The sequence below is a fragment of the Triplophysa dalaica genome, chromosome 8 (assembly GCF_015846415.1).
Source record: "Triplophysa dalaica isolate WHDGS20190420 chromosome 8, ASM1584641v1, whole genome shotgun sequence".
NCBI classification, from domain to species: domain Eukaryota; kingdom Metazoa; phylum Chordata; class Actinopteri; order Cypriniformes; family Nemacheilidae; genus Triplophysa; species Triplophysa dalaica.
The window spans coordinates 12,869,818-12,882,287 of NC_079549.1; the positions used below are offsets into that span (position 1 = coordinate 12,869,818).

The 12,470-nt window shown below is 40.6% G+C and overlaps 1 protein-coding gene and 1 non-coding gene across 2 annotated transcripts in view; one reads left to right on the forward strand and one right to left on the reverse strand.

Annotated features, from left to right (window-relative positions):
- The window catches only part of dnah7 (dynein, axonemal, heavy chain 7), a 58,192-nt gene extending 47,894 nt beyond the window's left edge, over positions 1 to 10,298 (reverse strand). Inside the window, 20 exon segments of the mRNA XM_056754293.1 lie at positions 1,252 to 1,352; positions 1,355 to 1,437; positions 1,557 to 1,924; positions 2,108 to 2,428; positions 2,605 to 2,751; positions 5,314 to 5,538; positions 5,637 to 5,715; positions 5,794 to 5,921; positions 6,019 to 6,291; positions 7,015 to 7,197; positions 7,299 to 7,482; positions 7,582 to 7,695; positions 7,955 to 8,080; positions 8,239 to 8,311; positions 8,642 to 8,822; positions 9,010 to 9,100; positions 9,186 to 9,354; positions 9,475 to 9,565; positions 9,666 to 9,710; positions 9,862 to 10,298. Coding sequence (XP_056610271.1) covers positions 1,252 to 1,352; positions 1,355 to 1,437; positions 1,557 to 1,924; positions 2,108 to 2,428; positions 2,605 to 2,751; positions 5,314 to 5,538; positions 5,637 to 5,715; positions 5,794 to 5,921; positions 6,019 to 6,291; positions 7,015 to 7,197; positions 7,299 to 7,482; positions 7,582 to 7,695; positions 7,955 to 8,080; positions 8,239 to 8,311; positions 8,642 to 8,822; positions 9,010 to 9,100; positions 9,186 to 9,354; positions 9,475 to 9,565; positions 9,666 to 9,710; positions 9,862 to 9,873 — 2,994 coding nt within the window. The 5' untranslated portion in view covers positions 9,874 to 10,298.
- A 1,878-nt stretch (positions 10,299 to 12,176) lies between these two features.
- trnal-caa (transfer RNA leucine (anticodon CAA)) lies at positions 12,177 to 12,286 on the forward strand. The gene is made up of 2 exons: positions 12,177 to 12,214; positions 12,241 to 12,286. It is a non-coding gene; the product is annotated as a tRNA-Leu (tRNA).
- Positions 12,287 to 12,470: the final 184 nt, after the last annotated feature.

The window sequence follows — 12,470 nt, forward strand, 5'->3', positions numbered from 1 at the left end:
TGTGTCAAGCATAAAACTGGACTTGGATCTGCATCTCCACCAATGTTTCCCCCACACACCACTGTTATTACAAGCATCTCTTGAAGTGTTTCTTCATGTGCTTATCAAACCAGGCAGCAACAGGAGAGAGCACCTGCCTTCCAGCTGAAATAATAAATATATATTTGCTTTCCAAAGAAGAGACGTTTATGGCTTATGATGTAGGACGGAAATTATGGATCCTGAAAAAAACGATCTTTGAATTCAATTGCATAATGTTTATCTCTTTTAGTGTCAAATGAGGAAAGAAACACATAAGAAAGAGTAAATTAAATCGGAAGGAGGCAGGAAGCTTTGTGGGTACCGCAGATGAAGAGAGACACCTAGTGGGCATCTGACGATGCAGAAAATAATCGATTGAAATGTTTTCTTTTTATCATGTAATACACTAAGCTTGTATTTGACATGTATGGTCAACTAGTCCTCAAAGGTTATGAAGTTTTCTTGTCTCTTTAAAGGAACAGTTCACCCAAAAATGAAATTCTGTCATCATTTACTCACCCTCAAGTGGTTTCAAATATGTATACATTTCCTTGTTCTGTTGAACACAAAAGAAGATATTTTGAAAAATGTAGGAAAGCAAACAGTTTTGGGGCATTTTACATTTTTTTCCTACTATGGTAGTCAATAGTGGGCAAGAACTGTTTGGTTACAAGCATTTTTCCAAATATCGTGTGTTCATCAGAAAAAAGAAATGTAGACAGATTTGGAACAACTCCGAGGTAAGAAATGGACACAAGTTATAATTTTGGGTTACCTGTCCCTTTAAATCTGCCGAGGTTTTGCTGAAGGCTCGAACCCACACAAAAAAACCCTACTCGCCGACCTCATTTTCTGCACACTCTCCAGTTTGAGTCCCTCCAGACAAAATCTATAACTCCTATTTGATGGCAAAGCTGGGCAACTTTTTGCCGTTTAGAGAAGGACAACAGATATTGATGTCTCTTATAGCACAGAGGCTCAGGATGACAATTACATACCGAAGTGTCTCTGCAAGAGCGACTGTTTTCGGCTATGCATCTGACAGCTCTGTCTCATTAGTCATGAATACACTTTTTTCACGCAAACATCTCCAAAGCACGTCAGGAAAAGAAGAAAAATGAATGCAGCATCTCATAACTTCTCAAAGGAGTTACAGTACTCTGTATTCTAGACACAAACAAACCAGATATCCTGTTTACACTGCCGCAGACGTGGGGATATCTGGCTCACCAAGCTGACTTGTTTCATGGTGTCCCTCCAGGTTTTGTCCACGGCTGTAAAGCGATCTCTCTCAGTGGGCATCTGAGCCATGATGTCTGGAGAACTAAAATGGGCTCGAGGTAAAGCCAGGTGCCCTGAACCTTCAACCACTCATCCAGAATTTCCTGCAGCAACAGCAGCTTACCCTCCCAGTCCCTGTAATACACACACACATGTATATTCACATTAATTCCTATGAACATGACGTGTTTGAATTGTAAAAATATTGTAAATTGTGCAATGTGAATCTTAGACCCTCATTTCCCATTGCTTGCCGTATTTCAGCCTCGAATGGCTTGATGAAGGGCGAGCCTCTCATGGTCTGGGTCTTGACGATATGGTCATCCAGCAGCATCTGTATCTCATCCAATGAGGACAGAATGGAGGTCCCGGTTTCACGATAGGGCAAGAGGGTAAACTCCATCCCAGCCCATTCACTGGCCATGCGCTCCATGGCCTTTTCGAGGCCGTGTTCCTTGCTGGCTGATTCACTGATGGTTTCGAAGGTGGGGAGATGAGTTTCTAGATTGAGGGGAAGAAACTTTGCCACGCAAGCGTCCTCTTCTGACGGCCTGAGGGGGAAGCCCACTACTGCAGACATGGCATCCCAATGGCGGTCTCGGAGACCGGGGTTACACAACACCTGCCGAAACAAATTATCATCATTCAGAAAATCACTTTATAATTGTATAATGCTTATCCTCCAGTATGAGTTCCTCAGCTCTGTTTTCAGCTCAATGATTCACAATAAGTACCCTATACACATACCCTAAATGCACTCTAATTTTAGTCACCAAAATGAAATCATCATATCTCATCAAGGTACCTGCATTAAAGGAATGTGCTCCTTAAAGGTCTCTACATCTGCCTTTACAGAGGTTGCGATCTGGAGAGCGTTGGGTGAGTCCTGGAAACTTTTCTCAAGCTTGTACAAAGAACGGCTGTAGTTCCCCACATCAGCTTCCACTATGTCAGGGTTTACAGCTGCGAGTTGGCCGTGTACCCACTGATGGTGCTGCTTTTGAAACTCAGCAGCCGTCTCATAAAGCCGAAGGTATGGAACTAGGCGGTCCTGAACCGTCTTGAGCTGCGGGTACTGAGAGACAGGCCAGCCAAAGGCCTCCTCCTCATGGTTGAAGCCTATGATCTGATGAATAAGAAAGTGCTGATGGAGTGATGGGAGCTCCTACTGTCAGCAGCACTCTAAAGCATCACTAACAAATGTGCTAAACAGAACCCACTACTAACTTTTCAGGACTATTTAGTTTCATATTCATTTTCAAATTCATCAAAAGCGACAGAAATTGTGTCAAAAGTCAGTACCTTTTCTATAAGAGAGTCCAGTTTAGAATTGAGGGTATTGGCTTTCTTGAGATATTTGCTGAGCTCAGAGATGTTACCAAAGGTGGCAAACTCCTCCACTTGCTTTACGTAGCTCTCTAGATCTTCCAAAGCCCGCTCACACCTCAACTGTTATAAAACACACACATTACAGCCATTATCATAAAAATACATTACAGTTCTTCACAAAAAAATATTAGTGGATTTATATTTGTTTTACTCTTATGCTGTTTCCAACCAAATGTGAGTTAAACTATTTGCATGAGTACCACGAATTACATAAAAAGTCATTGGAAAGAGGCGAATAGATGTGAACTCGCGTCATGCAATGTGGATGGAATATGGAAAGCCCCTTACGAAAATTAACCATGTTTTTCTGGGTATAAGTGTAGTAATGGGGCAGACGGATAGGTAGGTAGGGGGTCCCAGAGCTTTTTGAAAAGGTGGGAAGCCTCTGCCTTCGGTCCTCACGAGCGACGGCCTTATTTCTCTAACAACCGTAAGGCCACTGGGTAAGCGCTACTTCCTGAAATGGGGAATGCACTGCAGAGACCACTTCCTACAGTCAGGAGGAGTTCAGTGGAGACACCAGCATGGTATCGCCGTCAGGGGAGAGCTCATGGGAAAAATGTGAGGACTGAAGTAGTTTACCCCAAGGTGGAGGTCCACCTAGGGAAGGTCGAGGGATACCAAGGTGGGAACAAATTATGAGAATACATCAGATGGAACCGCCCAATTTGGTTGGAGTTACAACGTCCTGTAGCACTAGGTCCGGATAGAGCTATATGGGGATAACTCAGTAGGTACCCGGCCTAGGGGGCAGTGCTGCTCTGCCCAGCCCGCCCGCAGGTGGTGCTTGCTTAGTGATAGATGGCATGCCTGTTCTTCACCTCGTGGGGGAAGAAGGGAGGCTAAAGTAGTACACTGACCCAACTTTGGGAAGGGGGGAAGGTGCTTTCGCAGGCAAACGCCCTACCGGCTGCCGGTCCTACATGTTGCCATGCGAGACGGGGGCTGATATGGTGTTACCGATGGTGTTAACCTCCCTGGGGTCTTCCATTCAGGGCCGCTTAGGCTTCCGCGATGGCTGCTGACGGGTGCTGGTCATCTCTTCGACGTCCTCTTCCGGGGGGCTGCCTGGTGGGGGGGCACCGGAGCTGGCGTCTAAGAGGGCAGGGGCTGCAGGGGAGCAGACGCCGCACGGGATAACCATCCGCCGGCAGTGCGGGAAAGATGTGTCAACGAAGGCTGCCTCAGCGTGCTGGAGACCCAAACACTTGAGGCAGATATCGTGTCCAACCCCCTCCTCAATGAGAGTGCCGCACCCAGCAACAGCGGGACATTCCACGCTGAAGGAAATTAGCTCTTCTAGAAATGCTCAAACACCTCTGGAACCGCCGAGACCCCCAGGGGAAGTTGCTGCAGGAAGGGACAGTCCGCTGCACCACCTCGTAAGAATCCGGCAGTTAGCTTGAAGAGTCAATAGAGTTTGCTCAGTCATAAGCGAAGGCTCTGAAGAACAAAAGGTGAATGAATGCAGCACGCCGTCTCCCTTTTATTCCCCGGATATCCGGGGGGAGTCCGGCATGCAAATTTCATTCCTCAATTTCATTGGCCTTCTCTAAATAGTTAGAAGTTGATAGGTTCTCAAGGGCGAACCCCATCTGTCGGTTGGACATAACGTCGGGAGACTGAAAGAAAAGGGAACCATGGTTTTACTACAGTAACCATCGTTTACTATGGTTTAAAAAAAACATGGTTTTAAAAATTTAAACTGTAGTAAAACCAAGGTAAATTTTCGAAAGGGAGTAACTTTAGCGATACTAGCACGTCAATCGAGTGTTCCAAAAAACAAATTTCAACTCCAGCGAGAAATTTGCCCATACAGTTCATGGACACCTACTGTTTAACATGTCTGAATGCGTGAAAACACTCCTGTTCTGCAATGTTTTTCGATTCACTTGTGTGAATACAACAAACTACCGTTAATCCTGAGAGTAATAAAAGAGTTAGGAATGCATTGCTTCTTGCTGTGAACATAGCTTTATATTTTTGTTGTTATGGATTTCGTTTCCTCTATTTTTTATAAATTCTTCGTCTTAAAGTGAAATATATATTTTTTTTATTGAATATATACATTTGTTTAAATCCCTATTTTTATAAAAAATTGCAGCGTTTATTGTAAATAGCTATCAGTTTGGATCAGTCTCTTTTCAAATTCATGTGCCCTCATAATCTTCAGTTAAAATCTGCCCTCTAGTGACTATCCATCTCAAATTAGACTTCTTAGGCAGAGCATCTGTTATCTCCTCCCTTTCAACTGTCAGTCTGCTGCCAGTTCCATTTCAAAGTGCAACTCCTGTTTTTATACTGCCATTCAATTTGCAGTTTAAAAAACAAGCCACGCCCACTATTTATTCTTATTCTAAATTCTGTTTCATTTAGAAATGCGTCAGAATACAAAAATATAATTGCAACTTTCAGTTCACGGGGACTTAAGATGCACTTAACAATAGAGTTGTGTAATATGAAGGTTTGTTGTGTCTGTAAACCCTCGCCAAATGGATTTGTTGCCATGATGACTTTGTCTACATGTTTCCTATGTTTGGTTTGACCAATCATTCTGTACAGTAAGTTCCTTGTGTTAAGAAATGAAATGAGTTTTATTGCCCACTGTGGGGTCTGCCATGCCTTGAGGCCATCCTGGAACTGTCCGGTCTTCTCCTTAATGATCTGACGGTGCTGATCAAAAACGGCCGGCATGCGTGCATGACTCAGGAAGGTCTCGCTGTTCAGGCGGATATCTGTGAGGGAGAATGTGACATAGTCCACCAAGAAACACAACCGGCTATTTGACTCCTGGAGCTTCAATTCCAGCAGAGGCATCTCCTTTGTTTCCACCTTCTCCACATATAGCTACAACACAAATGACAAAGTGATATATAATCACTATGCTCAAAATTGTCATAGGAACTAAACAAAGAAGGTTCATAAATACAGCTGATCAGTATTACCTTAAGCTCCATGAGTTCCTGTGTGTTTGATGGACTGCTTAGTGCTTTCTTTGACATTTTATCATATTCCTCACACAACCTACAGATCAATAACACAGATTAGCAGCCTGGAACAACAGGTTACAGAGTGTTTTGGTGAAATGTTTCAGAGCCTTACTTCTTATTGAACTCTTGATGATTCTGTAACATGTGAGTGACCATCCTCTCCATAAGACCCTCCGCTCGCTTAACTAGAGCCCGGACCAGCTCATGAGAGTGAACTTCGAACAGACCCAAACGTACCACCTGAAATACAGGAAAGTAAATGTGTCCCATTCATTTAAATCAGTCTTTTAAGGAGGGGTTTTGTGAACGAGTACAACTAATGTAAAGAACCACAAACCTTGACGGTGCCGTACCGGATCTCATCAGCTAACTGCTGGTAACGGGTTACCTCCATCATCAGCTCATTGAATGAGTGCTGCTCCTGGAGGAACTTGGTCACATCCTCCTCAGCTTGCTGGGACACCAGCGGGGCATACTTATCATAGAGATGAATGTGTTCCCAGGGTCTGGTACTTTCTGCACGGATTACCTGCCTGACCTTCTGCTGCTGGGCCTTCAGGATCTCTGGCAGGACAATGGGTTTAAGGGTACTGTGTGTTTCTGGGTCAGGCTGGAATTAGAGAGTATAAATTGTATAGGTACAGAAGCACAAATGGTACTTTAAATGGGTGATTTAACGCCATTTCATGTATTCTGACTTCTTTACAATGTTAAACGTTGTGGCTTCTCATCCTTAACATTATCAACTTGTCAGAAAGCGAGTAGTAACTTCTGTGCTCGATACAATCCGCCAAGGTTCTTATAGGATTCTGTAAGTTTTTTAGGGGCTATGGGCCTGCAGCTGCAGCTCGTTTCTCTTGCGATAGTGAAAGAAGTTGAGGTGTGTTTGTTTGTTCACGACATTTAAGTGAAGGGTGTTATATAAACGGTGGATTTCACGCTGGATTTAAAGATTGTTTGAAACTGCTAGATGGAGCTAAAAGATGCCGGACATGAACCTCACGCAGGAAGTGAAACTAAGTCATATGTCTGTGTTTTGTTGGTAACCATTGCGTACGTTGCATAATGTAAACAACACACACTTATAGTGAATCAATACGATGATGTATTGTGTGCTCATGATTTAGTTAATCACCCCCCATTCTAATATACTAAACAGCCCATTCAAGCTGGGCAAGATGTTCTGAAAGTTGTATTTTCATAGTACACTGAATAGTTTTTTATATATTTCAGATAAATAGTATCCCTCATATAAGGACTCCTTTTATTCTTCACATATAAAACACACACACAATATTGGCAAGATGTCACACAAAATAAAAAATATGTTTACCCTTTCTGAATGCAGCAGCTGCGGCTCCACCCGAGGAATCAGACTCATGGATTTTAGCATCATGTTATAGACATTTACCAGGGTAACTTCAAAGTCTTCAAAACCAGGTTCAAACTGAATAGAATGATCGTCCAGCACCAGCTTTATGACAAAACCCAGATGATCACGTGTTCGCACAGAAAGCTACAATAAGGAATAAAGCATGTTACCTTCCAAGTCTAAAGGATTTATGAGGATGTTTGCCTGTAAAAGATAATAGCATGCAACGATAGAGTAGATCTTACAGGGTCTTGGGCAATAAATTGTGTGTAATCCTGAATGGATTCAAGTGCCAGGCTTTGAAGCTGGGAGGTCATGAGTGTGGCAACACAGTTGTAAAAAGACCGGAGCCGAGTGACACTGGTTTTACTGGGAACCAGTTTGCGCTTGATACCAAGATTATAAATTTGCTGCACTTCTGGTATCCACCTGTTTCATTGAAAAAAAAACATAGTAACCTTGTTTTTGCAGGATGCAGTTTGCTGGAAAATGCAGTAAGGAGCACGTGAAAAGAGTTTGTGTGTTTACCTTATGAGAAGTACTTCGTTGGCACGTTCAATCTGTTCGTTGACATGCTGCTGAAAGGCTGACAGCTCCAGGGACTCATTGTGGAAATCTTCCACATTAACAAGACGCAACTTTCTACAGACATCACATGGAAAAGAAGGAATACAGAAGGGGAACCACAGTGATGATACTAAAAATCTCAGTTTAAATATTATGTAGTTTTATTGTAAACATCACTATGACATTACATATTTCAAAGCTAAAAATCACAGTGATATAGGCGTAGTTTAACTGTGAGCATAAATATGAATTGTTTGTAGTTAAACTGTAAATATAAAGAAGATTACATTTTCTCTAACTGTGAACATCACTGTGAGATTTCTTTTGCACTTACTTGTAAGAAACATGCCACAGATTCAATACTGAGAGCATGGTGGGATTGAATGAGTGAAGCTGCTTTCCCATGCTTTTCTGGGCTTGAAGAAACGATTTTTTCCATGGCTTTGGAATAATTTCCACTCTGCAAGACAATGAAAAAGGAAAACACATCAATATGTACAGTAAATCCTTGTAAAAAGTTGACAAATATACACAATTACCCACAATGCTTTGTGCTATAATTTAAACCGTATGATGGCTAGTGAATTATACAATTTATAGCAATTTAGCATGACTCACTCCTGTCTATGCGGGGGAAGATCTTTGGCTTTATCATCTTCATTCTTTCTGGGGTCCCGTAGCACAAAATCCACTGCAAAGACAGCTGGGGCTTTAACTGACATGACTTAACAGATATCAACAACATATGCAATGCTTGTACTTTGACATGTGAATTTTAATGGGCAGGAAGACAGCAAGAAAGTAGAAAAGTTGTATTATTGTTTTTATTATTATGTTTCTTGCAACAACAAACAACTAGAGTAAACAACATTTATCGAACAACATTTATCAAACTTTTTTATAGTTATTGAGTGCAACAAGTTAAAAGGAACCTTTTTTATCTTTGGCACTTAATGCTTTAGATCACCTACAATGCAGATTTATTTGAAAACAGACATATCAGCAAAAGAGAAGACTGTACCAATAGCCTTTTTGACACTGAGCAGGTACTCCTCTCTCATCTCATCTGAAAGAGCCTCAATGGTTCCACTCAAACATTTCAGATACTCTGGGACTAAATGAAGAACATGCTCAAGCCAGGAGTCCTCCATGGCCGCCACATCCTCAGTGCCTATTCCATTGTGGATGTAGTAGTAATATCTCTGATAGAGGAAAAACAATTTTTTTGTCAAAAATAAATATAATGGTAATAAAACCATATAACAAATAAATGACCAACCAAACAACCACAACAATCAGATGACATCCCATTCTATCAGCTTAAGTGTTGTTTAAAAAGAATTGTACAGAATGAAAAGGCATTTGTGGAGCTAAAAGACAGTCTCTTACCAAAATGTCTTTCTCAGCAGTAGTAGGTGAACCAGAGATGGATGGGAGGCTTTCTTGCGTGATAGACGTAGTCGAGGCATTTTCTCCCTGCCTGAAATGACATTCTCCAGTTAGTGATGATCTGTAACAGAGACTATATTGCATCTAAAAATCAGCTTTATGCAAATCAAACCCACATAATAATGCTGACAAGAGCACTGCGGAACTGCTCACGCTCCCTAGTGGGCTGGAAACTGCCATGGCGCCCAGAAGATACTCCTGCGGTCCTTCCAACTTTGGTCCCCATGTGCTTTGGACTTTGATGATGAGTCTTACGCCACTGCACCTCTGCTCCTTGTATGTCTCCTTAAAGGAATTTAAAACTATGTTTTAAAAGATCTTTTACGTAAAATATATTGAATACTCTTACTATAGACTTGCTGCAATTAAGGCCTATGTCAAATAACCATTTACAGCATCTCTTACTAGAGAGTACAGAAGCACGGGTGTCCTCTTGAGCTGGCCTTGGAAGTAGAAAGCTTGGGCTTGTTTCATGCCACCGAGGTTTCGACCATACCTGCAAGTCATAAGGTAGATGTTGAGAAAACTGTTGTTTATCACAAATATAGACTATCAGTGCTGGAATTTATCGGTTGTATTTGTGGAAATGAACCTACTGCATTCTCTGTTTTCTTGGGAAGCTTCTTTCGGCTTAAAGAGCCCTGAAATATATTTTGTCAGAGTAGGCCTATTATGTTTTCGTTAAAACTCTTAGTTTGAGGTTGATGTCAAACATAACAATATTTATAGAATGTGTTCCTAACACACGTTATTTCTGAACGAACTTTATGAACCTGAATTAAAATCACTTACCGGCATCTCCATGTTCAGGAATTTATAGGAGCACTTTATATTTTACTTCTTCACATTGATGAACGTGGTTGTTTTTTTATGAACAAATCCTGACATCTAGAGATCTGTCGCTTAGCTTAGAGGCTGGCATAAACATGTATCCTTTAATTAACCGACAAAACCGCATAAACTGTCACTAATACGACTACTTACACGCTGCGGAACTTCCGACGCACGACGTTTCGCTTGAAATTTGTAAATTTATTTTGGATTTAAGTTTTTGTAAAGTTGTTATTGCTTCACTGTGTTTGTTGCTCGGCTAACCACTTGCGAAATGTCGTGGCGTTGCTAGCCTGGTAACCAAGGAAGCGCGAGGCGCAGCGGAATGGGCTATGATACGTTCGAATCCCCTCTCCCCCAGCACGCACTGCAACGATATGTAAAATCTTTTTTATATTTTCGGTATAGAAAGCGATCTGAAAAAGTGGCAAACGCAGGTCCACAAGTCAACAAACGTTTACAGTCAGCATTGTTCTGAACTGTCAATGCCTGTTTATTTAGTAAAAATGTATAAAACTGAGAAAGATATCAAATAACACGTCCACCTTTTACGATTGAATAGACAGGAATTTTGGATAAACTCAAAACTCAAAAACGAAAAAAACTTTTAATTTTCTTTAATTATTTCATTTCATTTCATTTTTTAATTTGATTTGATTTACTAATCATTAAATAGAGAAGAGAATAGTGATCCCTGGTGATTTTGCGCAGGTATTTCACAGCAAGAATTCAAGCCAAAAGTAGAGTTAAAGCTTAACCTGTGTAGACTAATTCAAAACTTTTATGGTACGAATCGAAATCAAACCCATTCAGTTGGGATATTACAAAAATCAGACCATCACCGAAAACTTTTTTGTATATAGTTTTTTAAAGCGACAGCTTCAACTTCCTTGGTTGCAATTTACTTTCCTTGTCTAGACATACACAATGTAGAACAAATGTTGTGTTTTATAAATAAGAAAGATAGAGTTGGAACAGTGTCAGCATTTTAATATTTGGGTGATCTGCTCCTTTATAAGATGTGGAGAGCCAAAACAAAACCCTAGAGTATGAGAAAGATGCAGACATATTGAGATAGACAAGCATGAAATGTTTGAAATGAAGAAAATGGATAATGCTGGTAAAAAATGAGAAAGAAAAGCGCTGTTTCATTAACCTCTTGCTATAGGTTGAGTGGCATCGATCAGAGTCAACATTACAGTGCTCTGACATCAGACCCCTGCTGCTCTTTCATCAGTAGCCTACATGACGAGTCTCTCCAGAGGAAATCCATCTCTCTGAGACCATCACACATTGCAAGTGCTGCTGTTTATTTCTGTGCTTGAGATTTATCACATGCTTTCTGGTGCACTAGTTTTTTGGTTATCTTGTTGATTACACAGTACTATGGATGTGAAATGCACAACCTACATGAAGCATGAATGCTTATAGTGACGATGCTGTCTGTTAGTATCATAAAAGTACGCATGTGACAGCTATGATCGGTGGTTTTTATGTGAACTACTATGTGCAGGGTGGAGCTGCATTAGGACATTTACAATAGCTGAAACTCTAAACTAAAGCAAACATGTGATAAGAAAGAGGACATACAAGGAATCTAACTAATGAAATTAAGTTTACTCAATGAATGAAGGGAATGGGATGCTTCATGGTGCATTTCGTGGTGTTTTGAAGTCAAATTCCTCTTTTTAGTTATGATCTGTGACATGTAGGCTATAGTTTCTCACCAAAAATTATTTTTATCAGTACATCGTCCTTCCACTAGGTGGAGTGCTTTCACAACTGACTCACTCACAGGAAGATAATTCTGATCAAATCTAATAGTTTGATTTATTTCTAAACCGATTTCTCTTAATTTCTCTTCATTCTTTATTTATTGCTTTACTGTTATGTTAGTATGTTTTTTTAGTATATGCCATATGTGTTGTGATTGCTTCAAAGTTTACCGCACAAAAATCTAGTCTGATAACGTTCTTTCAAGCAGCACGTGTACCGATTGTTTCTAGACATAACAATAGCATTCAGACTCGTTTATCAGCTGACTATTATTATTAAATAATAATAATACTAACCATTAACGTTACATAACTGCAACCAAGATTTGAGTCGTTTAAAAGCGTAGTAGTTGTTTTGATAAAATGTTCAGAACAATCTGAATGACACGTTACCCATATAAACAAAAACTAGATTAAGATTCTTACAACATATTGTGAAATAGTGCCATGATGAGTTACTAAACAGAAGTGATACCGGCTTTGGTGATATGAATGACGTATGTCAGGATGGCCGAGCGGTCTAAGGCGCCAGACTCAAGGTTCATACCTTCCTGTGAGACGGGGTTTCTGGTCTCCGAATGGAGGCGTGGGTTCGAATCCCACTTCTGACAGTACTTTTTCATTTTAATTTAACTTCAGTAGTTGCAACAAAAGGAATATTTGCGAACTTCTTTAAATTAAAAGGAACTTTTAATGTCTAAATGCTGAAATTAAGATGCTTTTTGTAAAGGTTTTGGGTTGGACAATACAAAATCTCTGTATTTTTCCCAAGACCTGTAAGCTAAAATGTACAAA